The sequence below is a fragment of the Danio rerio genome, chromosome 24, assembly GCF_049306965.1.
Source record: "Danio rerio strain Tuebingen ecotype United States chromosome 24, GRCz12tu, whole genome shotgun sequence".
In the NCBI taxonomy this organism is placed as follows: domain Eukaryota; kingdom Metazoa; phylum Chordata; class Actinopteri; order Cypriniformes; family Danionidae; genus Danio; species Danio rerio.
Window position 1 is genome coordinate 42,077,095 of NC_133199.1, and position 25,406 is coordinate 42,102,500.

Below are 25,406 nucleotides of genomic sequence, written 5' to 3' on the forward strand. Positions count from 1 at the left end.
AAGAGCTAAGCCGAAAGGCAAAACTCTCGATTTAACGGTCAATCTACGTTCCTACTCTCACCTATGGTCATGAGCTTTGGATCATGACCGAAAGGACAAGATCTCAGATACAAGCGGCCGAAATGAGTTTCCTTTGAAGGTTGGCAGGGCGCACTCTTATGGATAGGGCGAGGAGCTCTGACACCCGGGAGGAGCTCAGAGTAGAGCCGCTGCTCCTCCACATTGAGAGAAGTAAGCTGAGGTGGCTCGGGCATCTGTTTCGGATGCCTCCTGGATGCCTACCTAGGAAGGTGTTCCAGGCATGTCCCACCGGAAGGAGGCCTCGGGGAAGACCCATGACACGCTGGAGGGACTATGTCTCTCGGCTGGTCTGGGAATGCCTCGGGATCCCCCTGGAGGAGGAAGTGTCTGGGGAGAGGGAAGTCTGGGGTTCTCTCCTAAGACTGCTGCCCCTGCGACCCGGCTCCGGAAAAGGGGCAGAAAATGAATGAATGTTTTCACGCTCTGGATTCACTTAATGTCAGCTGAGTTGACATGCTTTCAGTGCTTCAATCTATTGATCAAATCTTCAAGCACAGTGTTCACTGTGATCGGCTCTCAGTGGATTCCATCAAGCCATATTTTGTGTGTGAGTCGTCACAATTACACATGGACTGTGGACGAGGTGCAATGTTGCACCATGTCTTTAAAATGCTATTCGTTTTCTATGAGTGAAGGCAACACAGACAGGCGCACACTCTGCGGAGTTAAGTAAAAAGCTCCACACAGCTGCGGAGTTACGTAAACGAGATAAGAGTAAGTGAAAGGTAAACGCCGTCAGGTGCAGCAGACGAGCGCCAAAAGTCGCCAAAAATCGCCTGGCTGGCAGCGCTTATTCAATAAAAGTCCCTGTGCATAGCTGCGCTGAGCTTCTTTTCCTGCGTGCAAAAATGTGAACTGCATTCAAAAGACACAAGCATAAAGCTGAATATTTGTGGTACTTTTGAGCTCAAATAATAATAAAGAAATACATTAACCTTCAGAATGACGCGGTACACAAAATTAATCTAGGTGGGCCCATTGATTACCCCTCATCTAAAATTTCTTTGCAGCCCCACTAGCGCTATCTGGTGGCCCCCAGTTTGAAAACCACTGTTCTAGAGTCTTTGGCTTTACTATGTAACTTTGTAAAACATTCATAATAAAGAATGAGCAGATGTGTCCAAAACTTTGTCCAAAAAAGTCATGTAAAATAAATGTCTATGAAGTTCACAGTCGATGAAAAATGGGTTTGTGATCAAATGAAGTCTTCCTTACTTAGCTAAACCTCTTCTACTAAACACCATCTTAAGCATACAAAAACATTAAGGGCAGAATATTTAACTATTGTCGAGTAAAGCTGCAGGCAGAATTATCCATGCAGAGCTAGTTTTATGTATGAAATGGTGGCCCATTAAAAAAACAAATGTAAAAGGTGTTATTTTTAGTTTGGAAAAAGCTATTAATTTTCCCCCTCACTACTTTGTCTAGAATTTGCCTTCTGAAGTTTGTCTAATTCTACACTTCATTTTCTTCATCTTCCTATCTCACCTGTCTGTAAGTCTCTTAAGCGCACGCTCAATATTCATGCGGTGTCCGACCCGACTCACACCCAGATCCAGGAAGTCCTCTTTTGTCAGAGAAGGCAGATGAGAGCCGTCGATCTCATTGTCGAGAAAACGTTCCCGGTGCTCTGCCAGATTTAGGTAAGTCAGCCAATCAGCAACATCATATTTGCTCCAGTAGGGGAGGGGCTTTGACACAAAAGGTTGGTTGGGTGGAGGTGGAGTTAAGGGCGGGTAACCCATACAAGAAGGGGAGGATCCTCCGGACAGGAAATTGGTAGGCGAGAGAGAGCCAGAGACTAGCGTGGGGTTTTGAGGAACCACAGAGGATGGGAGTGAGAAAAGAGGAGAATTTGGAGGGAAAAAATGGTCTGAATATGGATGAGTGACTGCCAGTGGGGGTGTTAAAGGGGGCTGCATTTCATACGGAGTGCCGTAGAGTGATGTGGATGGAAAGAGAGGGAGTGAAGATGGACGTGGAGGTCCAGGTTGTACATGGTCCGAGCAGGAGATTAGGGGACTCGGAGCTCGGCGGCGCTGAGCGTATGAATGGGATTCAGCACGCCGCAGCTCTGGCCCAGAAAACTGGAATTCTGAAACTTTACCACGATATTTAGAGCGATGCTTTGGAGATAAAGGATAAGGCGAATAGGATGGAGAAAGGGGTGGATGGGGGACAGCAGAAGGAGAAAGCGGCGCATGAGAAAGAGATATCGGAGAAATGGGTGGATGAGGTAATGATGGAGGTGAGAGTGGTGCATGCGCCAGGGAAAGAGGAGAGAGTGGAGCATGGGGGAGTGATGGAGGGGATAAAATCCCATGAGGAAAAGAAATGGGGGAATTTGATGGTGTCCAGTCTTTGAGTGGAGGGGGAGCTGGGGTTGGGGTTAGAGGTAATGGGGTCGGGGTTAAAGCTGGGGTTAGAGATGTTAGAGGAAGTGGGGATGATGGTACAGGGTTTGGGTTGAGCGCCACATTGGGGCAGTTAGATGTTAAAGAGTTTGGGGGCATGTTTGGAGAGAAGGAGTGTTGGAGAGACTGTGCAGTAGCCGGGAGGAGAGGTGCGCAGCCAGAGGGATCACCTGGAAACCTGTGAAAAGGTAAATAAATGTGTGTAAACAACATAAGTATACAGTTTAAACCAAATTATCAATAAAAATATAAGAGTTGCTTGCCACTGAAAAGTTTGCCACGACATTGATAAAATAGTCTAATTGTGTATTAAAACCTGTTTTTACCCTCACTATGGTTGGTATATAGGAAAAGGTATTGTGCAAAATATTAAACATAAACCAACTAAACTAACAGGAAAAACACTTTCTCTAGGCTTATTCCCTGCTTTTTGTTCAGGGGTCGTCACAGCAGAATGAACCACCAACTCCCTGGCAAATTCCGGCAACTTACTCTGAAAAATGTTTTACAAAGTGGTTGCCTCTCCAGCTGCAACCCAGTACAACCCTCAGGGCTGGAAACACTTATAATTTCACTTGTTAAGAGCCAAACAAAGTAAAACTAATGCTTACTAAGACTACCACTGGCTAATTATTGCTAATGTAATTTGCAAAAGTTAGTGCAGCTACCGTATAAGTCTAAAATTTATCAATCGATGATTGATGCAAAACTCAAGGGGTCTGTTTCAGAAAGGAGGTTAAGTGAAACCTCCGAGCATGTCAATCCTGAAATACAGGAAGCTGGGTTGCACCGCTTTTTTCTGGTTTGATGTCCCATTCTAAAACAGGAAGTTTCCCACATTTCAGGATTAACATACTCAGGGTTTTCATTTAAGCTCCTTTCTCAAACAACCCCCAGGCAACTCTTTTTCTTTCAACTGGATTGTTTAGGTTTATCAGTAAGAACGTGCATGTCTTTGTGTCACTGGTTTGAAGATATCTCACCGATGATTTGGTGGTGGTCCCTGACCTTGCCAGCCACCAAGATGTTGTAGTTTACTGTTGAGTTCATTTATAATGCTGGCCTTGACATTGGAGAGAGGAGAGTTGAGACGACGATCCATAAATGCTGGAATCTTCACTGCAGTGTCACCTCCTCTACCCTGTTCCTGCTCTTCCTCTTCCCTTGACCTATACATGTTGGGAGCAGCACTAGCCTGCCGCTGTAGCTGTGGTCCAGTGCGGCCATTCTCTGTGTGTGAGTGATATTTTGGCATATTGTGAGTGTGCATATGTGGCAGGTTTGGAGGTCTGGGTTTATGCATGTGTGGTTTGTGTTTGGGAGGGAATTTATCTGTGCGAGAAAGAGATGAATCCAGGGACACTCTTCGGTCTCCTTTAAATCCATCCCCAACTAGACCGCTCTCCATGCTTTCTCTTCGTCTTCCTTCCCTCTGTTTTACTTGGCCTCCTTCTCGTTCCCTTCTATCTCCATAGTTTTCCATGTGGTGGTCGCTGCTGCTGTGACTGTCCAGTTCCTCAATCCCAGAATCCACTACAGCCTCTGACCACTCACGTCCTTTAAGTGCTGTAGGAAGTCGATCACCTGCAATGACTGATGTACTTTCCAAAGGCATTGTTGTGGTGACAGTCATTACGGCCGCAGTTGCGGCCATGGTGGAATAGGGCATAGAAACATTAGTATGTCCTTGCTGAGGGTAGAAAAGTGGGAGAGGCCGATGCAGCGACATGGGGTCAGATGTGGTGGCTTGAGCAGAAGGGGAACTGGAAGAAGGGAAAATCTGAGGAGATGGCAGGGACGGGGAGAGAGCAGACTGAGTCAGATTGGCCACCTCACTGTCATAAGAGGTGAGACTAGAAGCAGCAGAGTCTCCCGCTTGTGGTGAGGGTAAAGGTTGGGAGGTTGGGTGCTGGGAATAGCCAGAGGGTTGCGAATGAGGTGGGTTTCCTGGAGGTATTTTAGGACACAGCTGTGGAGGGGGAATTAAAGGATTTGGTGGGAAAAGATATGGATGTACCACAGCAGAAGGATGGACGGGTGCTTGCTGTGAGTCAGCCTGCGTGTTGTCTGGTAGGGACATAGTGTCTTGCGGGGGTTTGGAAAGTGTTTGCAGAGACTGTTGCTCCTTGAGTGGCTGAGATCCTGACAGCTCCTTCTGTTGTTGTTGTTGTTGATTATATTCTGTTGCTCCTTGGGTGTCTATTCCCATTCCATTTGCAAACTGTATAGGAGGAGGTAGGGGTTCGGCAAACACAAATTCATCGTCCACATCCACAGATGGAGCAGGTGGTGGAAGCATCATAACATCACCACCTTCTCCAACCCCAAGATGTGTCCCTCTCTTTGCATCCTTTTCTCCCTCTTTCTCTATTCCAGTCTCTCCTACCTTCTGTCCTCCCCTGTTGTCCTGGGAATTGCTGGTGGGACTTTTATCAGCAGTATTGAGTTCACTCTCCTTACCTGGGAAGGATTGCCTGCGGGGAGGAGGCTTGGGAGGTATCCTCTTGTGCCCTTCCCTCTCTCGATCCCGCAGGTAAGTGTGGTACTGATTGGATCTGTTGTCCCTGTCCTGATGGTGAGACTGATACTGTCCAGCTTGATTTTCTGTAAACCGCACCTTTGGTGCCACTCTATCTTCTCTATCTCCAATGTTCTGCTCATTCCATTCCAAGCTCCCTGTCCCACCACCAGTCAGTCGAAGCATTCGAGGAGACTGGGGCCGGCTCTGTGCCACTGGCCCACCTGTTGTTGGAGAGGCACCACTAAGGTAGAGTGAGGTGTGTGATTGGTAGATATAGAACGGAGGAACAGGCTTTTGGTTTGGAGTGGAGACCGCAGATGGAAAACCTCCAGCGCTGGACATCTGTCGACCGAATTGGCGTTCATCCCGACGTGTACGGCGGTCATCTTTCAGTGCTCGCTCGCGAGCTGCCAGCGCAAGTCCAAGCGGGCTTGTTGGATCTAGAACCTTCCCTGTCAATGGGTGGATGAAGGTAGTGGCTTGATGAGGTGTAGCTGATGCATACTGCGGCAACCCAAATGCAGGTGGCATGCTTAAGGCATCACCAGAGATCAGTCCCTCATCAATAGACTTTGAAGGGCGCAAGCGAGCAGAGGTGCTAGCCTCTAGTGAAGTCTGAGCGGACTCCTGCTCATCTAACATGTCCTCCTCAGACGAGTAGTAGAATGAGGTGCTTCTCCGACGGGAATCACGAAAGCGTTCACGTTCCCGCTGTGCTGTGCTCTTGCCCAGTGTTTCCATTTTTGCAGGGATGATAGGTGGTGGAGGTGGAGTAGGCGTCGGAGCCATGACCGGGTTCTGAGGCTTCCCCTCGTCTTGCTCTTCATTATTTTCAGGAGATGGTTCTGTATCTTCACTGCTTGCACGGCTACTGTGCCCAGAGCTGCTTGTAGATGGCGCTTTAACAATAATCGTCGGAATTGAAATGGAGCTTTTCTCTAGCTTTTCTCTTCCTGTTGTCTCCTCCACCTTCCGCTGCTTCACCAACAGCCCTTTCCCACCCTGCCGACCAGCGATCTTGGCCACCGCTGGCGCTTGGTTGCGCTGTGCGGTGGACTGTTTGGAACCCACATCAGAGGGAGGCGTGGCATTGCTATAGCCTCGCCTCAGGCCACCCATTCGCGCTCCACTCGTCTTGCTGGTATCAGTTTCAGCCTGCAAAACAATATTTGTAAGTCTTAATGCACTTTCAAAGTTTTTTTTAATTCGGTCATCATTTACTTTCCCTTCACTTGTTCCAAACCAGTCTGACTTTTTTTCTTGTGCTGAACACAAAAGAAGATATTTTGAAGAAAAAAATCTGTAAACATTGACTTCCTTAGTGTTTGTTTTGCTGACTCAATGGTTACAGGTTTCTAGCTTTCTTCAAAGTATCTTCTGTAGTGTTCAACACAAGAAAGAACTCAAGCACTTTGGAAGCACTTGACGGTGAGTAAACTCTGAGTTAATGTTCATTTTTGGGTGAACAATCCCAATAAAGCAATATTCTTTTACCACATCTGGAGCCAGTTGTATTAAGCTCTTACCCTGCGGTTGGGTGGGACCTTGTGTTGTGTCTGGCCATGAGGCAGGTGGTGTGATGGAGGCAAAGGAGGGACAGCAAAAAAATGAGTAGGTGCTGCTCTCCTGTCTGTGTGGCCGCCTGCAGAGAGGGGCGGCTCAGGCGCTGAGGTGTCGGGTGGAGGGGGAATGTCCTCAGGTCCAGGCACAGAAAGACTACGGGACAGCTTCATAGTAGGAGGATGGAGATGCACCCTCTCCTCCTCTGTCACTCCTTTGGATGGAACACCAAGGGTAAGTAAACGAAAAATAAAACTATTGATTAAAAAAAAACTTTTAAAACATTAAAACTAACTGAATCTAACAACAGTCACTGAAAGACTTATAAATTAGCATAAAATAATGTTTTTCAGAATTAATTAGCACTAATTCTATGGTGAAAAATCGAAGATGTTGCTGTTTAGACAACCACCAGTAGATGGCGTTTTTACAGCCCAACACATTGTTTTATTTGCCTAAAAATGAAGTCTAGATACACTATATTTAATATAAAGAAGATCATCTTAATTCTTCATACTTTCATTGCTATTTAAGTTGCATTTGTGTATTTTTGCATTCAGTGGCATAGTTTAAACTATGGTTTTACTTTTATAACTAGGTTTGCACAAGATGTGATGTAAGCTGTGGAAAGAAAAAAATTTGCTCTGGTGACGGTGGACATATTCTGTTCACTCTGATTAACTATAATTTCTAAAACTAAATATATAAAAACTACATAGAAATTGAAATATCACAAAATTATTAAAAAAAATTTTAAATAGTATGAAAATAAAATGTAAAAAATGCACAACTACAACAACCTTGCACAACCAACACAATCCCACGGCAATTCGTAACTTTTTCATTTAGTGGCTAATTCGTATGAATTCGTACGATCTAATTCGTACAATTTAGTACGATTTGCTCATCCCCCAATGACGGTTGGGTTTAGGGATGGGGTTAGGTGCCACGCCTCCTTTTTAAAATCGTACAATTTCTTACGACTGAACTCGTACGAGTTCGTACGAATTAGCCACTAAACTGCCAAAACGTAAAATACTTACGTTTTCTCGTGAGATCAGGCTGGTGCACATAGAGAATTACATGAAATTAGCAGTGTGAAGATTTTCTGCAGTTATTCTCACCCATGGATTTCTGACGCATCATCATTGCACGTTGAGTTGAATGGCCTGATGAAAACTGGGCTTGATTATAACCATACCCAGACCCTGATGACATCATGCCAACACCTGATTGTTCAAAAGTTTGCTGTAACAGAAGATTAACGGGATAGAATATTTACAAATTTCCTTGCTGACTAATGAAACATGGCTCTACTTCAGTCACCATATCTACTGTTCACATTAACTTCTTGAAATTGTACTTTATCAGCAGGGAAGTTGCAGTACTGTTAGGCTCAATACCTAAGATCAATTTTAAAAATGCAAATGCTCATTCCTAGCAATATGTTATATACTTCTTTATTATTATTATAATTATTATTATTATAAATCACGCTTCAAAGCTGTACATTTCTAGTGGGTTGGGTAGAAAATTATTTTAATCGGGTAGTGGGTGAACAAAGGGTGAATGCGATAAGAGCGGTCGGATGCGGAATAAAGCCTTGCGGGAGCAAGACAAAAAGTATTAGTCCTGCGCAGACCTCTAAACTGCAGTTTCTTTTTTGTTAACAGCTAGTCATGTAGCCAAACACTTTTTCAAAAGTTACTGTAATTTAAAACTCGACAGTCACATAAGTACACTGCAAAAAAAAAAAGCTTTTCTTGCTTTAAGTTTTGTCTTGTTTTCATTCCAAATATCTAAAAAATTTTAAATCAAGAAGCATTTTTTAGACTAACAAAAACTTTTGTCTAGCTTTCAGATATGAAAAGTCAGAAGTAAATGAGCTTTCAATTATTTATTCATTATTTTCGGCTTAGTCGCTTTATTAATCTGGGGTTGCCACAGTGGAATGAACCACCAACTTATCCAGCATATGTTTTTACGCAGCGGAAGCCCTTCCGGCTGCAACCCATCACTGTGAAACACACACACACTCATTCACACACACACTCATACACTACGATCAATTTTAACATATCCAATTCACCTGTCCCGCATGTCTTTGGAGTTGAGGGGGAAACCGGAGCACCCGGAGGAAACCCACGCAAGCATGGGGAGAACATGCAAACTCCACACAGAAACACCAACTGACCCAGCTCGAACCAGCGACCTTCATACTGTGAGGCGAACTCACTACACCATTACGTTGCACAGCTTTTAATTAAAACAAGCTAAATAATCTGCCAATAGGGTCAAAGTTAAATAATCTCATGTCAAGATTGGGACGAGATTATTTTTCTTAGCCAATGGCAGGTTATTTGGCTTGTACTAAGGAAAAGTTAGCTTGTTTTGGGCTCATTATTTCTTAAAAACCAACCCACGCTTTTCTAGTAAATGTTTCTAGATTTAAGAACGTTTAAATATTTGGGATCGAAACAAGACGAAACCTCTAAGTAAGAAAGCATTTTACAGTGTAGCTTCTTCCCCGGTGTTGAATTGCGGTGTTATTCAGAACAGAGATACTGAAATGGAGATGTTACCTCATTAGTGTTAAAGCCCTTGTTTCGTTCTTTCTTGCCCCCGTGACCTCTGTGACCCTGAGAGTCTGATGTGCTAATTGTCTGCTGAGCAGCGGCTAGAATCTCGTCCAGCTTATCTGGAGAACAAAATGAGCAAAAACACAAGATTATTCGTAGTATGTGATAAATCATGAAGCTTTATTTGTTTATTAATTCAAACAGACTGTCATGTTGCCGTTTATATCCATTGTTACACATTACAAAAGAAAACAGCATGGAATGTGATGAATTTATACTTATCATAAATGAAAAGGTGAAGTTTCTTACTAAGGGCCATTTGATAGACGCTCTTCTTCTTTTCTGGAGCTTGAGAGCTCTCTGTGTGATCTGAAAATAGAGAAAAATCACATAAAATTATACATGTCAGGGCTCAACAATAAGGACTGCCCGGTGGCCTGGGGCCAGCGTGAAAGACGCTCGGGACAGTAGACAGGATTGTTACTGGCCCCTATCGGCCAGTAACGGTGAGCATGCTATTCTTTTTGTAACATAACAACAAGTACAGCGAAAAGATGGCAACATCTAACTATGAGGCTAAAAGAAAACGTCAGTTTCTAAAGTCTTGGAAGCAGACAATTACATGGGTACAAAATTAAGAAACTGAAAAAAAGAACAACAAAAAAAAAAAAGGTTTGGCAAGCCATTTTTAGAAAAAAATTTAGAAATTAGAAATGCAATAAAATACCAGCACATTTTTCATACTGCTCTTTCGTTTGCATAAAATCAAACTAATTTTGCTCATTATACATTTATTAACATTTTTTAAATGTTTAAATTCTCGATTCATGGACATTATTTTGCCACATTTTTTAAAATATAAAGAAATAGCTATTAACCTTTTTTTTTTTTTTTTTTTGGTGGGGCCAGTGAAAATTTTGGCAGGGCAAGTAAAAACCTTAACCACTGGCCCAATCGGCTCCATTCATTCATTCATTCATTTTCCTTCAGCTTAGTCTCTTATTTATCACGGGTCGCCACACCGGAATGAACCATCAACTATTCTGGCATGTTTTATGCAGTGGATGCCCTTCCGGCCGCAAACGAGTACTGGGAAACACCCATACACTCTCACATTCACACACACACGCATACACCAAGGGCCAATTTAGTTTATCCAATTCACCTAAAGCGCATGTGTTTGGACTGTGGGGGAAACCAGAGCACCCGGAAATCCATGCCACATGGAGAGAACATGCAAACTCCACACAGAAAAGCCAACTGACTCAGCTGGAGCTCAAACCAGCAACCTTCTAGCTGTGAGGCCACAGTGCTAACCACTGAGCCACCGTAACGTTCATTCTTTTTGAAATAAAGTGCTTTTAAACAGAGAAAGGAAATATTTCACAGTATATGTTCTGAAGAAGGTTTTATTTCTTTTTGTCTGACAAGAATAAAAGTAGTTTGTAGGATAATATGTGATCCTTGTGTACTTTTAGGGATGTTTTCATCCACTCTGGACTGATTTTGAGACTTAATTTGGCCACAAGTTTCAGCACATGGAGTGATTTTTGGTGACAAATTTTATGTTGACATATATTTTGGGAAAACTCAAAACTCAACAACACACTGTGCAAACTGACTACACTTTCGTTATGTTGGTGGCTGGTTTAGCCCCATTGACTTCCATTATAATGATATTTATTGATTGCAATGCCATGACAGTATATAATCATGCATTCTTGATTGCTGCTGGTTTTCCCTTTTAGGAAGAGGTACAGTTTTAAAGTCGCATGGTTGATCATCAATTGCAGTGCAAAAAAGCTTTATTTCTTAGTTATAAGTTATAGGAAGTATAGTGTGTGTGTGTGTGTGTGTGTGTGTGTGTGTGTGTGTGTGTGACCTTTGCAAACTTGTCTTGATATATCTGAGAAAATAAAAATAAAGACTATTTACCAGAGGTCGCCCTAGTGGAATGAATGGCCAACTCATTCATTCATTTTCTTGTCGGCTTAGTCCCTTTATAAATCTGTGGTCGCCACAGCGGAATGAACCGCCAACTTATCCAGAGCGTTTTTATGCAGCGGATGCCCTTCCAGCCGCAACCCATCCCTGAGAAACTCACTCACACACTACGGACAATTTAGCCAACCCAATTCACCTGTTCCGCATGTGTTTGGACTGTGGGGGAAACCAGAGCACCCGGAGGAAACCCACGCGAACGCAGGGAGAACATGCAAACACACAGAAACGCCAACTGAGCCGAGGATCGAACCAGCGACCTTCTTGCTGTGAGGCAACAGCACTACCTACTGCGCCACTACATCGCCCATAAGTGATATTTACATACATAAAATGAAAAAAATATATATCTTGTTACCAGGTTTCTTCTTCCACGGTGAGGCAGCTGTAACAGGGGATACATACCATTAAATATGCAGTAATGTTCCACAGGTGCACAGTTTACTGAGGCGATGTAATATATACTCATATTTAGCTGTCATTTGTCTCCTTTTAAATGATTCCCCTGTAACTGCAAAACATAAGCAGCAAGTGTTTTCTCAAGTTTGCAGTCCATTTGGAGTTGTCATGGAAACAAACTCAGAGGAGGACTGACAGCCAACAAACATTAGAACGTTTTCATTGCCACTAACAAGAAACAAATTTTATAACCAATATATCCAAATAGCATACTGTTGCCTAATGTTTTAAATGCACCGCCGCCTCAGGTTAACAATGTTCTTACTATTAATACAACAGCCAATATTAGCTAATAAAAGGACATTAGAAACATTTCATACGAGAAGCCTGAGTAACGTTTATATGAAATTTAAGTTATTTTCATTTCACACTTAAGTCTGAAGGAAAACATGAGAAAAAAAATGCATTAAAGAATGAACATGGAGAAAAGACTTTACAAAGACATAGAAAAACATAAAGATGTATTAACTTTGATAACTTGTTAAGTGGTCTCTTAATACTTTTCAAAGCTGTATGTGTGTGTGTTTATTAGGGATGTAACAATATTGTAAATACCGTCATACCGCAATAGTAATTTTTTTCGATATTACCGTAGGCGCATGACTCAATAAAACTATATTTCTGAGAAAAGTTTGCTTAGGCGAATGAAGCGAACAGGAGGTAGCGGGAACTACAATTCCCATCAGCCTAGGCGTGGCCATCATCCCTTGCGGTCTGTTGGCACTACAGATCCAGTAATGCGGAAATGGAGTGTGCTGCTAGTAGCGGGGAAGAAAAAGAGCAGGAAATCATCAAACCTAAAGCGTGTTTTAAATCGGATGTGTGGAAGCATTTCGGTTTCTTTCTAAAAAGATACGAAAAAGGAGAAAAGGTGACAGACAAAGAAAAAAAACAGTATGCAGGCTCTGCCAGACTGTGGTGAAATATAAGTCGGGGAATACGACTAAAAACAGTCATGGGGACTGCAGAACACAGCACACTTGTTAGATTGATGCAGACATTAGCCCCTTTCACACATACAGACCTTTCCGTAAAATTGCCGGCAATTTTACGGAAAGTGTGTATGTGTGGAAAGTGTGTATGTGTGAACAGGTCCTTTTTGAAAATACCGGTAAATTCGTTCTGGCTATTTTCCGGAAAGAGAAGTTGTAAGATTACCGGCAATTTGCCGGAATGCTGCGCTGTGTAAATGCAGAAGGATGATTGCCGTAATAAGCGCGTGCACGTCTAGAACGTGCTGACGTGAGACGTCTGCTTTAGCCAATCAGAACAGTCAGACGCATTTACGTCCGCGCGGTTTGTGAGAATAAAAGCCTTTCAATATTTTTCCAGACACATTTAGCTGCTAGAAGTTAGTCAGATCACGTTTATATGTTCTTCTTAATGCCAACTGTGTAAATAATCATCGATGAGATGCTTATGATAAGCCGCTGTTTGTTTACCTTCAAGCTTTGCGTGTGCCTGTGAAACAGCCTGTGAGTGCCTGCACACGCACATATTATGAACATCTCGACATGCGAAAGTGATCCTGCGAAAGTTGTTCACAATATTGATCATCCACAGAGTTTGTAATTTAGTCAAATGTTTACAAATACAAGCGCAGCCGTTTAAAGCTCATTTGTGGTGAATGATGTCAGAATTTACCGGTATTTTGGAATGGATGTGTGAATGCTCTTTTCCGGAAAATTTCCGTAATGTCCTCGCCTGTGTGAACAGCGCTATTTTGAATATACCGGTAAAGTCGTTCCGGAAATTTTCCAGATATTTACCGTTATCACTGTGTGAAAGAGGCTATTGACTTGTACCGCAAAGAGACCTCTATCTCACTCATGGTTTGTCCTCTCAAGTGGTGGAAAGACAATGCACAACGTTACCCACTGCTGTCAACCTTGGCCTTATCAATTCTCTCTGTCCCAGAAACCTCAGTCCCAAATGAGAGAGGTTTTTTCTGTTGCAGGGGACATGCCCAGAGATCTCAGCTTTTACCAGATTATAGTTATATGATAATTCTCCTTAAAAAGCCCATCTCTTTCTAAGTGAGTGAGTGAGTGATTAAATGTTGAATGTGATGAGTTTTCAACAATACTAAATTGAAAATGTATTTTTTTTTATATGGTTTAATAGTTTTTTGTTATTAAAATTGAAAAATTTAAGTTCCTGTTTCGAAACTTACAGATAGATGGCTGATTTGTATGTCATTGATATGTTCAGAGCTAAGGTAAATAAACACTTTTGGCTCTTTTTTCGAGTCTTTTCATTAGTTTTGTTTTTCCTGTAAATTATTCAATAAATACCGTACCGTGCCATTCATACCGAGGTATTACCGTACCGTGAAATTCTGATACTGTTACATCCCTAGTGTTTATACTAACATATATAGATATACAGTGCTCAGCAGAAATAAAATAAATATTGAATATTTTTTAAATGAATATCCTGGGCATCATGGTGGTGCAGTGAGTAGCACGATCACCTAACAGCAAGAAGGTCTCTTGTTCGAGCCCCGGTTGGGTCAGTGGCATTTCTGTGTGGAGTTTGCATGTCCTCCCTGTGTTCGTGTGGGTTTCCTCTGGGTGCTCTGGTTTTCCCCCACAAGTCCAAAAACATGTGCGATATGTGAATTGACTAAGCTGAGTTGGTTGTAGTGTATGGGTGTTATGCAGTGTTGGGTTGCGGCTGGAAAGGCATTCACTCCATAAAACATATGCCGGATAAGTTGGCGGTTTATTCAGCTGTGGCGACTCCTGCCAAATAAAAGGACTAAGCTGAAAAGAAAATGAATGAATGAATAACCTTTTTAATTTCTCAGGGAATATTAACAATGTATTTTAAACAGTTATATCAATGAGCGGCACGGTGACTTAGTGGTTACCACTGGGGCCTCACAGCAAGAAGGTCGCTGGTTCAAGTGCCAGCCGGGCCAGTTGGCATAATTGCAAGTGTGTTAAATTTAGAGAGAAAAAAAATTGGTCACGTCATCAGAAATTCTTTACCGGGACAAGATAAAAATTATATATATATATTAGTTGAAGTCAGAATTATTAGTCCCCCTGTATTAGTAGCCCCACCTGTTTATTTTCTTCCCTAATTTCTGTTTATCGGAGAGCAGACTTTTTCAACAAATTTCTTAACATAAAAGTTTTAATAACTCATCTCTAATAACTGATTTATTTAATCTTTGTCATGATGACAGTAAATAATATTTGACTAGATATTTTTCAAGACACTTCTACACAGCTTAAAGTGACATTTAAAGGCTTAACTAGGTTAATTAGGATAACTAGGCAGGTTAGGGGAATTAGGCAAGTTATTGTATAATGATGGTTTGTTCTGTAGACTATCAAACAAAAATATAGCTTAAAGGGGCTAATAATTTTGACCTTAAAATAATTTTTAAAAAAATTAAAAACTGCTTTTATTCTAGCCAAAATGAATCAAATAAGACTTTCTCCAGAAGAAAAAATATTATCAGACATACTGTGAAAATTTCCTCACTCTGTTAAACATAATTTGGGAAATATTTAAAAATAGAAAAAAAAATTAAAAGGGGGACTAATAATTCTGACTTCAACTGTATGTTGCGTGTGGCGTTCACTCCTGCCCATAATTATAATTTCAATTGATCTTGTTTGTCTTTTTACCCATTTTCAGTTTTCTGTTCGTTTATGTAGTGGCGTCAGGCCTTTAGAACAGACTGAAGCCGACTCCTCGTCATCCCTCATTTCTCCACAATTTTTGACGGCTTTATTGTTGTGTTCTTCTTTATACTTTGCTTTTGATATTTGATTGGAGTGGGGAGTTCTAACCTGTTTGGTTGTTATTCATTATGCTGTTAGGCTCCCCATCTCTTGCTATTTTGGATTGTTCTGTTGGTTATGTTCATATATAGTTTAGTTGGAGCACTTTGGCTGTTGTTTATTATGTTACGTTGTCATGAGACATATTTAAATAGGGACCGTTACAATATCTAAATATATAGTCATTTTAAGTTTATGCTTATATTTGGACTTTTTTAAAATGAGATAAAATTATAGACAGTGAGAAAGTATAAGATTCACTGTTATTTTATTAAAAATATATTCATTCATTCATTTTCTTTTCAGCTTAGCTTATTAATCTGGGGTCACCACAGTTGAATGAATTGCCAACTTATCCAGCATATGTTTTACGCAGCGGATGCCCTTCCGGCTGCAACCCATTGCTGGGAAACATTCATACAATCACATTCACACACTTACACTATGGACTATTTTGTTTACTCAATTCACCTATACCATGTCTTTGGACATGTGTGGGGGAAGCTGGAGCAACCAGAGGAAACCCACGCCAATGCGGGGAGAACATGCAAACTCCACACAGAAATGCCAACTGACCCAGCCGAGGCTCGAACTAGCGACCTTCTTGCTGTGAGGCGACAACACTACCTACTGCGCCACCGTGCTGCAGGTTAAAATGTATGTTAAGTAAAAAAATATTATTTATGTTGTTCATGCAGTTTGTGGGTCACAGATGTTGATTTATGATTATTATTAATTTATTATGATTATAATTCTTATAAAGAACAGCAGAATCTCCAAGAAATGGGTATGGACAAGAAAATTGTATGTGAGAGCTGCTACTCATTCCATTACTTTTGCTTCATAAGAAAAAAAAAAAAAGATATCAACCCTTGCTATGACAATGATGTCAGATGTGCAGACATGATACCCCAGACTTAGGGTGGTTAATGAAGACAGAAGTTTTATTTATGAACGCTCCTTTAAACACTTTTCAGCACTACACTATGACATCTGTACATTGTGTCTTTGTGCAGGTAAAATTAGTGCAGGATTTTTTTTAGGACAGCCTGTTTATAACTGTTTATAGGTTTTTCTGAACCTGAAAATATTAAATGTTTATTTAAAGCTATGTTTCTTCATTATTTATATTAAGAAATGCTCTTCATACTTGTATTTTATGTAGCATAACAATATTGTGGCATTTAAGGAGAAAATAAAATTGTATGCGCTCCTAAATCTTATTGATTAGGAGCGCACGTGCTCCTAATAAAAAATGTTACCGTAGAGCCCTGGAATAGATAAAACATTTCAATTATTATTAGTTGCTGCAATAGTTCTGTGTTTCTGTTCATTTTTTTTTCTTTTTTAAAATAGTTTTTAATATGTCACCAGCATAATCAATAGTGTGCAAATTTTTTGTAGTGTGATTTTAAGTTAATTTGTTAAGTTAATTCCAGTTCTGGCTTTGGTACTGATTAATCTAATGAATATTAAACACAAATATCTACAGTAAGTGGATGGCATCCAATGGAAATTATTCATTTAAAAGAGAGATCTGTAAGGGGTGTACTCATATGCTGGGCACTGTATACACACACACACGTACACACACACGTACACACACACAAATAGAAATGCATTATTATATAAAGTATATAAATAGACAGAGAGAGAAAGAATGAGTAAACTATTTTCATAAATTGTTTGTCGATGTATTTAAATTCTACTGTGAAATTTCCTCACTAGTTTTATTCTAATATAATCTTAGTCTTATATATAATCTTGATTTTTAATAACGACATTAAATTGCACATACCTTTCTCAACTGTATGCAAAACACAGAAAAGGAGAGAAAAACAAACAAACAAATCATCATTCAAAAATAAAAACATCATTTGTCATTGTGTTTGGTGAGAGACTTCATGTCCTGAATGCATATACACTTGAAGTCAAAATGATTCGCCCTCCTGTGATCTTTCAACTATTTTCTAAATAATGTTAAACAGATTCAGGAACTTTTCACAATATTTCCTATAATATTTTTTCTTCTGGATAAAGACTTTTTTGTTTTATTTCGGCAAGAAAAAAAGCCGTTTTTATTTTTATTTAAATCATTTTAAGGTCAATATTATTAGCCTTTTAAGCAATATTTGTTTTGGATTGTCAACAGAACAAACCACTGTTTTACAATAGCCTCTGTTCACACATACAGACAATATCTTAGGTCTGTATGTGTGAACAGGGCTTTTTTGAATAAAATACCAGTAAATTAATTTGGGATGTTTTCCAGAAAGAGAACTAGTGACATTACCGGTAATTTGCCGGAATGCTGCGCTGTGTGAACACAGAAGGAAGATTGCCAGAAAGAGCGTGTTCACGTCTAGAACGCGCTAACGTGAGACGTATACTCCAGTCAATCAGAACACTCACACATTAACATCCACATGTTTATAAAAATAAAAGCATTGGAATATTTTTCCAGACACATTTATCTGCAAGATGTTAGTCAGATAATGTTTCTATGTTCCTTCTTAATGCCAACTGTGTAAAAAATGATTGATAAAATGCTTATGATAAACTGCTGTTTCTTTACCTTCAAGCTCTGCTTCAGTTGCTTGACGCGTGTGCACGTGAAGCAGTTAGTGAGCGCCAGCACACACACATATTATCTACATCTCGACACGCGAAAGTGTTCCTCCATATATTTTCATCGCAATTGCTCACAATACTTATCCATCCACAAAATTTGTAATGTCGTCAAATGTGTAAACATTTAGCTGCGGTTCGCACTTCTGCCTTTGGTGGTCTCTGACCCCTTCTATGTTAACACATACGAGCGTAGCTGTTTAGAGTTCATTTCTGGTTTATTATTTCAGAATATACCGGTATTGTCAACCCGGGCTCATTGTGGAAACGTAGCCCCGCGGACGTTTCTGCGGACAGCGAGATACGTCCCGGGTGGTACGTTTTCGAGCGGTTTTTGTTTTCGCGGATCCGCAAGAGGCCACTTTTTCGCGTCTCGGGCGCCTCTCGGGAGCACGCGCCGTTCGCGCCCGCGCTGTTCTCACGTGAAAAGCTGCCGGATCGGCCGACCCGGCCGCCCTCCTCTTCCTCCTCCTCCTCCTCCTCCTTCCCTAAACTCAAGCGACGGTTTGCAAAAGCCGTCCAGAAAAAAAAAAGCAAAAGCCCTCATCTTCGATTTCGACCACGTTTTCGGATCCCGCCGCATTCTCGCCCTTATTTTTCGGATTCTTTTTTTCATCTTACCTGATTTCTGGAACCACTGTTCCCCGGACTCGATCCCGGTCGATCTCCTACGGGACCTCCGCTCCGCCGACGTAACGCAGTGAGCTAAGCGGACAAACTGGTTGCATCGGGAAAGCCCTCCACTCGGAGGCGAGCCGTCGCACGAAGAGGAGGAGCGGAGCGGCGCCACACCGCCCCGCAGCGTTCGCTTGAAAAAAACTAAACGCGGCCGTACGTACCTCCGGCCACATAAATCACGGTCTCCAGAAACGTCCGCGGGGCTACGTTTCCAGAATGAGCTTGGGTTGGGTATTGTGAATGGGAAAAATTCCAGAATGTCCTCGCCTATGTGAACAGCGCTTTTTTTTTTAATATACCTGTAAAGTCGTTCTGGTAATTTTCCGGATATTTACCAGAATCGCTGTGTGAAAGGGCCTATTGACTTGCCTAAATACCCTAACTTGCCTAATTAACCTAATTAAGCCTTTAAATGTCACTTTAAGCTGAATACTAGTATCTTGAAAGATATCTAGTCACATATTATGTGCTGTCATCATGACAAAGATTAAATAAATCAGTGATTAGAAATAATAATAAACAGGGAGGCTAATAATTCAGGAGGTCTAACAATCCTGACTTCAACTGTGGGTGTATGCGAGGTGCGTTTATGTGTTTGTAAGCGTGTACCCATCTCCTCCAGTTCTGAAGTCATGGATTTGGAGCGTATCGCTATAGCCGGAGGGGTCAGCCGCTTACTTTGCTGGGGAACTAAAGAAAGAGAAAGCTTTGGTAAATCAAATCAAAAAACATGCTGCAGTGCCATTCATTCAGACTCCCACAGACCAATTCACAGTTAAAAACAGTCTCTGACCTTTCTTCTTAGGCATTTCCTCCATCTCTGGATTTCGTGCTACCATGACGACCTTCACCATCAGACTGTTCCCTCCCTGGCGAATCATGTTCACCACCTGCCTGTGGCCCACCTTCACTACATTGATCCCATTCACCTGCCAAAATACAGCCGTCGTGAACACGCTATTCTGTTGAGTCTAAAGCAGTGCTGGAAAGAGCGCTGAAAAATCACACTCTAGCAAAGGTACCATTATTCTTACTTTTAAAGCACACATAAAAATCGAAACTAGCCCTATTGATTTTGTTAGCTCACATTTCTGGTTTTGTGGTGAACAATTCATCTGTGCATGTCATTAAGGAAAGAAAAATTAAATAAATGAAGTTTCACAAACTAATTTCGAGAGGAGCACGTGATATGTATGACTGCAGCTGGCCACTCATCTATACTCATTGGCTAGCCAATCGGATTGATCCAAACTCACTATAAGTAACCTAGCTAAGAACTACTCCCTTACCTTCGTTTTCTGAAGAAACCCCCCATCCATCCACTATCTCCGAGCTCAGGGTTCTCTCCCGGGACAGCATGCCAAGCCTGCCAACTTGCTAACAAGTTGTCAAATAGTATCTAAGTGTGAACTCTTGAAACCAAATGAAATATGAAAATGCACTTACAAATAGGGTTGTCGCAATACCACTAAATTATGTTAATAAGACTATACCACCTGAAATATCATGGTAGGGATGGGGAGTCGACTCTAAAAAGAGTTGATTCCTCGTCTCTCAATGGAATAAGTACCGGAGTCGACTCCAGGACAGGAATCAACTCCCAGAGTCGAGTCTGTTTTTTCAAATCCTCCTGAATGAAGCAGTTACATGCTACAGTTTTAATGCTCCTTTCTGAGCACGATGAACACCCAAGGCGCCCAGTTTAAATGCATGATCACAAGTTTTACGCTTTTTAATTTCGCGACCGCCAGCATTCTACACTGTAAAAAATAATTCCGTAAAATTTACGGTAAAAAAAACAGCAGCTGTGGTTGCCAGTACTTTACCGTTAAAAACACAGTACAAACCATAAAAGTAATTTTTCATTTTTACGGTAAATTGCCGTATTTTATTAATTTATAGAGGTAAAATGTCTGTAGTTTGAATGATCAACATTTACACATCTTTTGTTAAACAGTTAGACACGTTAGCACACCCACATGCAGATGGTGATGAGGAAGTTACATAATGAACCAATGCTCATCACAATCAACTTTCCCCACAAGCAGAAAAGAGTATCAGCATATAGAAGGTGCTCAGTGTCATTCACACAGCTACTAAACACCAGTATGGTAACACGCATAAAATTAAAGTCATGAAATAAACATTGTTTATCAACATTAGATGTAACATAAATCTCTAATGTACATTACCGAGGGGGAAACAACTAAAAAGATCCATAATAATGTCAACCAAATGCATAAAAAGTGATGTGCCATGCAGGGAATTCTGGGAAAGTCAATTTACCTATATTTCGCCTATATTTTAAGGAAAAATACCGTTAACCAGGTTGCGGATTTGTACTGTAGCATTTTTACCGTTGAAATCACGGCCATTTTTTACAGTGTAGGCTATTAAATAGTGCTGCGGGATGAAGTTCGCTTTCATTTTCAAATTCCTATAAAGCAGGTACACCTTTTGCATTTTGGTTTTAAAGCATTTTGGTTCGAATCTGCCTGCGATGTCAAGCTTGCTGAGTTATAAATGAAATATAGCCTGTATACAGTATGTATATGAATCTGGAGCAGATCGGATACTTTTGGCGGATCGATGTCTTCAGTTAGCACTGGAGGTAAAATTATGATCTTATGTTAAGCTATTGGCTGCTGCTATATGCTCAAGTTAATTAATTATTTAACCTATGCATGTTTGATGAAAAAATAAATGAATGAATAAAAACACTGATCATAATGACAAATATAGCCAAGATTAATTTATTGTCACAAAATCTGACAATATATGTGGTCGAGGTTTTGTTTTGGCCCTGAACGCACTTAATTTCCACTTTAATTTATTCTTCAGTTTATTATTTAAACAACTACAAAAATACATCAGGATTATACCAAACGAAATTTGCTTGCAAAAGAGGATTTTTAAATAAAAATATAGCTAGCTGAGGTTAAATGTTCAAAAACTAGGTCTGACTCACTATGCCGTCCCATTAACACAACGTTATTTAATTACAATAATAAACAAATTGTACAAAACAAACAGTGATATTTAAAAGTAAAGTAATGAGACTTTTTGACTTTTAAAAAGCTATTTAAAAAAAAAATTAAATTGTCTTCCACAAACACAAAGCCATTGTTAATGCACCAATTTTTTTCAAAACTCAATTCGTCACTTTTCATTCGATAATATTCATATTCTAAACAAATTCTTGATTCTACAAAACCTTTAAACATAATAATTGCATTAACTTTCTGATCTTCCAAGTCAGCTCTGTATGCCTTCCCTAATTTTGCCTGGCCAATCAGAAAGTTGTAAAAAGTACAAATCTCTTTGTTATTAAAAGAGTACTTGTGACCATAAATGAACATTGTATTTGTGAAATTAAGACTTAACCTGCTAAAAATCCTTTCAAACATATTAAAAAGTGGCAATAATTTAAGACATTGATAAAAAACGGGAGTTTCTGTTTAGGCACACACATGTTGATTTTCACAGAGGCAAAACAAACACAGACGCAGGGGAGAAAGACTGTGTTTACATGTAATCAAATTATTTGACAAATTATTAAATGGTGGACTTTAACTGCAGTTTGGCTCTTTCATTTAGGAACATTTCATTTCATTCATGCCCCTCGTGACAAACGAGATATTTGCTGAAAGCGTGTATTTTTAATGCAATGTTTGTTACCTCACGGCGAATGAGGGAAAAAAAAAACTCCCTATTTCTCGGTAACTTAGGGCCTACTCACACTAAGCCATCCGTACCGTGCCCAGGCCCGGATCGTTTGAGAAGTGTGAGTGCGCTGAATCGGGCTCAAGCACTTGGTTCACTTGGCCGGCCCTGGCCCGGTTGGAAGAGGTGTGCCTGAGCGCGGTTCACTTGGGCTTTGGCACGGTACGCTTCTAGTGTGAGTGCAAAACGTGCCAAAGCCCGAAACTGAAAGCGAGACGTGACTTTTAAGGGACTGTTTAATATGGATTTATTAATCAGTCTTACTGTTGAGTGAACGCAAACTGCCGTAGATTATTAAAGACGCAAACTCCTCACAGCACCACAGCTGCGCACCTTCAGCAGACCTCCTCATTCCTGCAGCACGAGGGCTTTATAATTGTTTATGAGCGCCAAAAGTGGCGGATCTGTTCGCCGAAATATCTGACTGCGTGTCACCGCATCCCTAAGGACTGTTTGGCGAAATATTTGACTGCATGTCACTGCATATCAAACGACTGAAATTATATAACTAGACAAATCTCCACTGTGCTGCTGAGTGAGAGAGTGCTTCTCACTGAACAGCGCAGCATCGATGACGTAAGCGTGCCGAGGCCTGATTGTGGTGTGAGTGCGGGCCGTCGGGGGAGACGGGAGGGGGGACAAGCGTGCTTTGGCTCGGTTCGAGGCAACTGTACCTAGTGTGAGTACGGCCTTAGATGCATCGGTAGGCAGAGTAAGAAAGCCGGGTGTGTTATTCCTGTCACAAAATGCAATGAAAATCCCACACAACGGTAATAGTTGGATTGCAGTGTTTACACGTTTAACTTCGTAGAGCATCATTTACAGCGGACCTTTCAGTCTATAATATTGTAGTGATATTAACATACTGCAAACTAAGTAACCTAGAAATCATTTTACATAATTAACATATTTCTACTGGTTTTTTTTGCAGTAGATTGGATATGGCAGCAAGCTTTTGTAAGCAAAAAAAAAAAAATTTTTTTAATCAAATATTTTTAATTTTACACACATTTTACAATACTGTTTTTACACACTTTTTTAGTGGCTCCATACCTGAGTCACTTACATCTTTACAAACACTATTTAAAAGGCAATTGCATTTAACAATTATAAGAAAGGAAATTTGATTTGCAGCTGAGAGAGAAAGAGATATAGCGAAGGCCAAGTGGGTGTCTAAAGTATTATCATCAGACTGGACTCCAAATGATTCAACATGATTCACGCGGTCCAAATTAACCAGCTGGGAACCGTGAGGTCAAGGTGTTTGCTAACAGGGCAATGTGTCAGAAAAAAATAAATAAAAATAAAAATAATATTTATATATATATATATTTTGCAGTAGCAAAGAATCAAGATGGCAGATACACAGCGCATAAGATGCATGTCATCTCCTCCTCCAGAATCAAATTAAAGTAGGTAACACAAGTATCACGGTGAGGTTTATCACCTCGCTGTAGGTGTGAAGATTTGTTTAGTGTTGGGCTTAACACCTCAAAGACAGGAGACTGTACCGTTAAACTACTTTTGGCTTTCTATCTGTATATATTAAGTGGTTTAACAGGACACAAAAATGATCATCCGATATGCTGTACTCAACATTTACCTACACATTGCATTAGTATATGGTTAACAGTAGAACCCAAACGATTGCTGGTTATTTAGATATCGTAATAAACACATCAACATTGCTCATAAGGCAGTTTTTGCATTATGAATTTACAGTTTTACTCTAAATATTGTTTAAATATATTACTAATAATGTTATTATTATATTACTACCAATAGATGATAAAAAAACATTTACACAGTAGTTTTCATTACACCCTTCACATCTTAGGATTTAAACCCTAGGTATTAAGACTTGTAGTGTCATTCATTCATTCATTTTCGGCTTAGTCCCTTTATTAATCAGGGGTCGCCCCAGCGGGATGAACCATTAACTTATCCAGCATATGTTTTACGCAGCAGAAGCCCTTCCTGCTGCACCCCATCACTGGGAAACATCCATACACACTCAATCACACACACACACTACAGACAATTTGGCTTACCCAATTCCCCAATAGCGCATGTATTTGGACTTGTGGGGGAAATCGGAGCACCCGGAGGAAACCCACGCGAACACAGGGAGAACATGCAAACTCCACACAGAAATGCCAACTGACCCAGCCGAGGCTCGAACCAGCGACCTTCTTGCTGTGAGGCGACAGCACTACCTGCTGCGCCACCACGTCGCCGAATTTGTATGCATTAATATAATGTAAATAATGCCTCTTTGCAAAAGATGTAGAAAAAAGCACAACATATTTACGTTATTCAAAGAAATTCACTTTTGTTTTTGGACCATGGAGCAAAAAAAAAGCCATTGTCTTTTCATGATGTCCGCCTATGGCGCTCCATCTGTTTCTCCACCAAATACAAACACAAGCGCAGCCGTTTAGAGGTAATTTCTGGTGAATTAATTTACATATATTTAGATATACATATTACAATTCCACATATTTTAGAAAGAGGCGTCGTTTACATTGCATTAAGGCATACAAGTCTTGATACCTATGGTTTTCTTTAAGACGTGAAGGTTGTCAATTATTTAAACTATTTGTTTATTTTTGATGATGGAATAGACTTGATAGATGGAGTAGACTCTTTTACAACGACTTACTTGGGAAATATAGCAGCCAACTTAATGGTAAAAGACATATGTTTATTAAAAGATCTTCTAGCAACCAGCAGGAAAACTGTAGTGTAACTCAAAAGTGGCTGCAACTCAAACCCCCAACAAAATCTGAATAGCTGGATTTCATATCTAATGTTCAAAATTTGGAGTCGACAACAGAGCAAATGGATCCAAACTTAATATTTGCAGTCTAACTGTTGATTATTTGTTTCTCACAGTTTTTTTCTTCTCTCCATTTTATGAAAATCTATTTTATTTCAAGAGTTCACACTTAGCTGATGAATGATT

At 40.5% G+C, this 25,406-nt stretch overlaps 1 protein-coding gene across 9 annotated transcripts in view; it reads right to left on the reverse strand.

Moving 5' to 3' along the window:
- Positions 1-25,406, reverse strand: part of LOC101884567 (SH3 and multiple ankyrin repeat domains protein 1) — a 146,818-nt gene that overhangs the window by 3,634 nt on the left and 117,778 nt on the right. For 6 of the 9 annotated variants that reach the window (XM_073941113.1, XM_073941112.1, XM_073941115.1 and 3 more), the window contains 8 exons: positions 19,512-19,647; positions 19,328-19,408; positions 9,465-9,524; positions 9,159-9,274; positions 7,701-7,824; positions 6,543-6,790; positions 3,479-6,171; positions 1,570-2,673 (listed from right to left, as the gene is read on the reverse strand). In XM_073941113.1, the coding sequence (XP_073797214.1) occupies positions 1,570-2,673; positions 3,479-6,171; positions 6,543-6,790; positions 7,701-7,824; positions 9,159-9,274; positions 9,465-9,524; positions 19,328-19,408; positions 19,512-19,647 (4,562 nt within the window). Of the gene's footprint in view, positions 1-1,569; positions 2,674-3,478; positions 6,172-6,542; positions 6,791-7,700; positions 7,825-9,158; positions 9,275-9,464; positions 9,525-11,514; positions 11,583-15,723; positions 17,220-19,327; positions 19,409-19,511; positions 19,648-25,406 lie in introns of those variants that run through there. The other 3 variants (XM_073941119.1, XM_021470241.3, XM_073941118.1) reach the window with 2 other exon arrangements.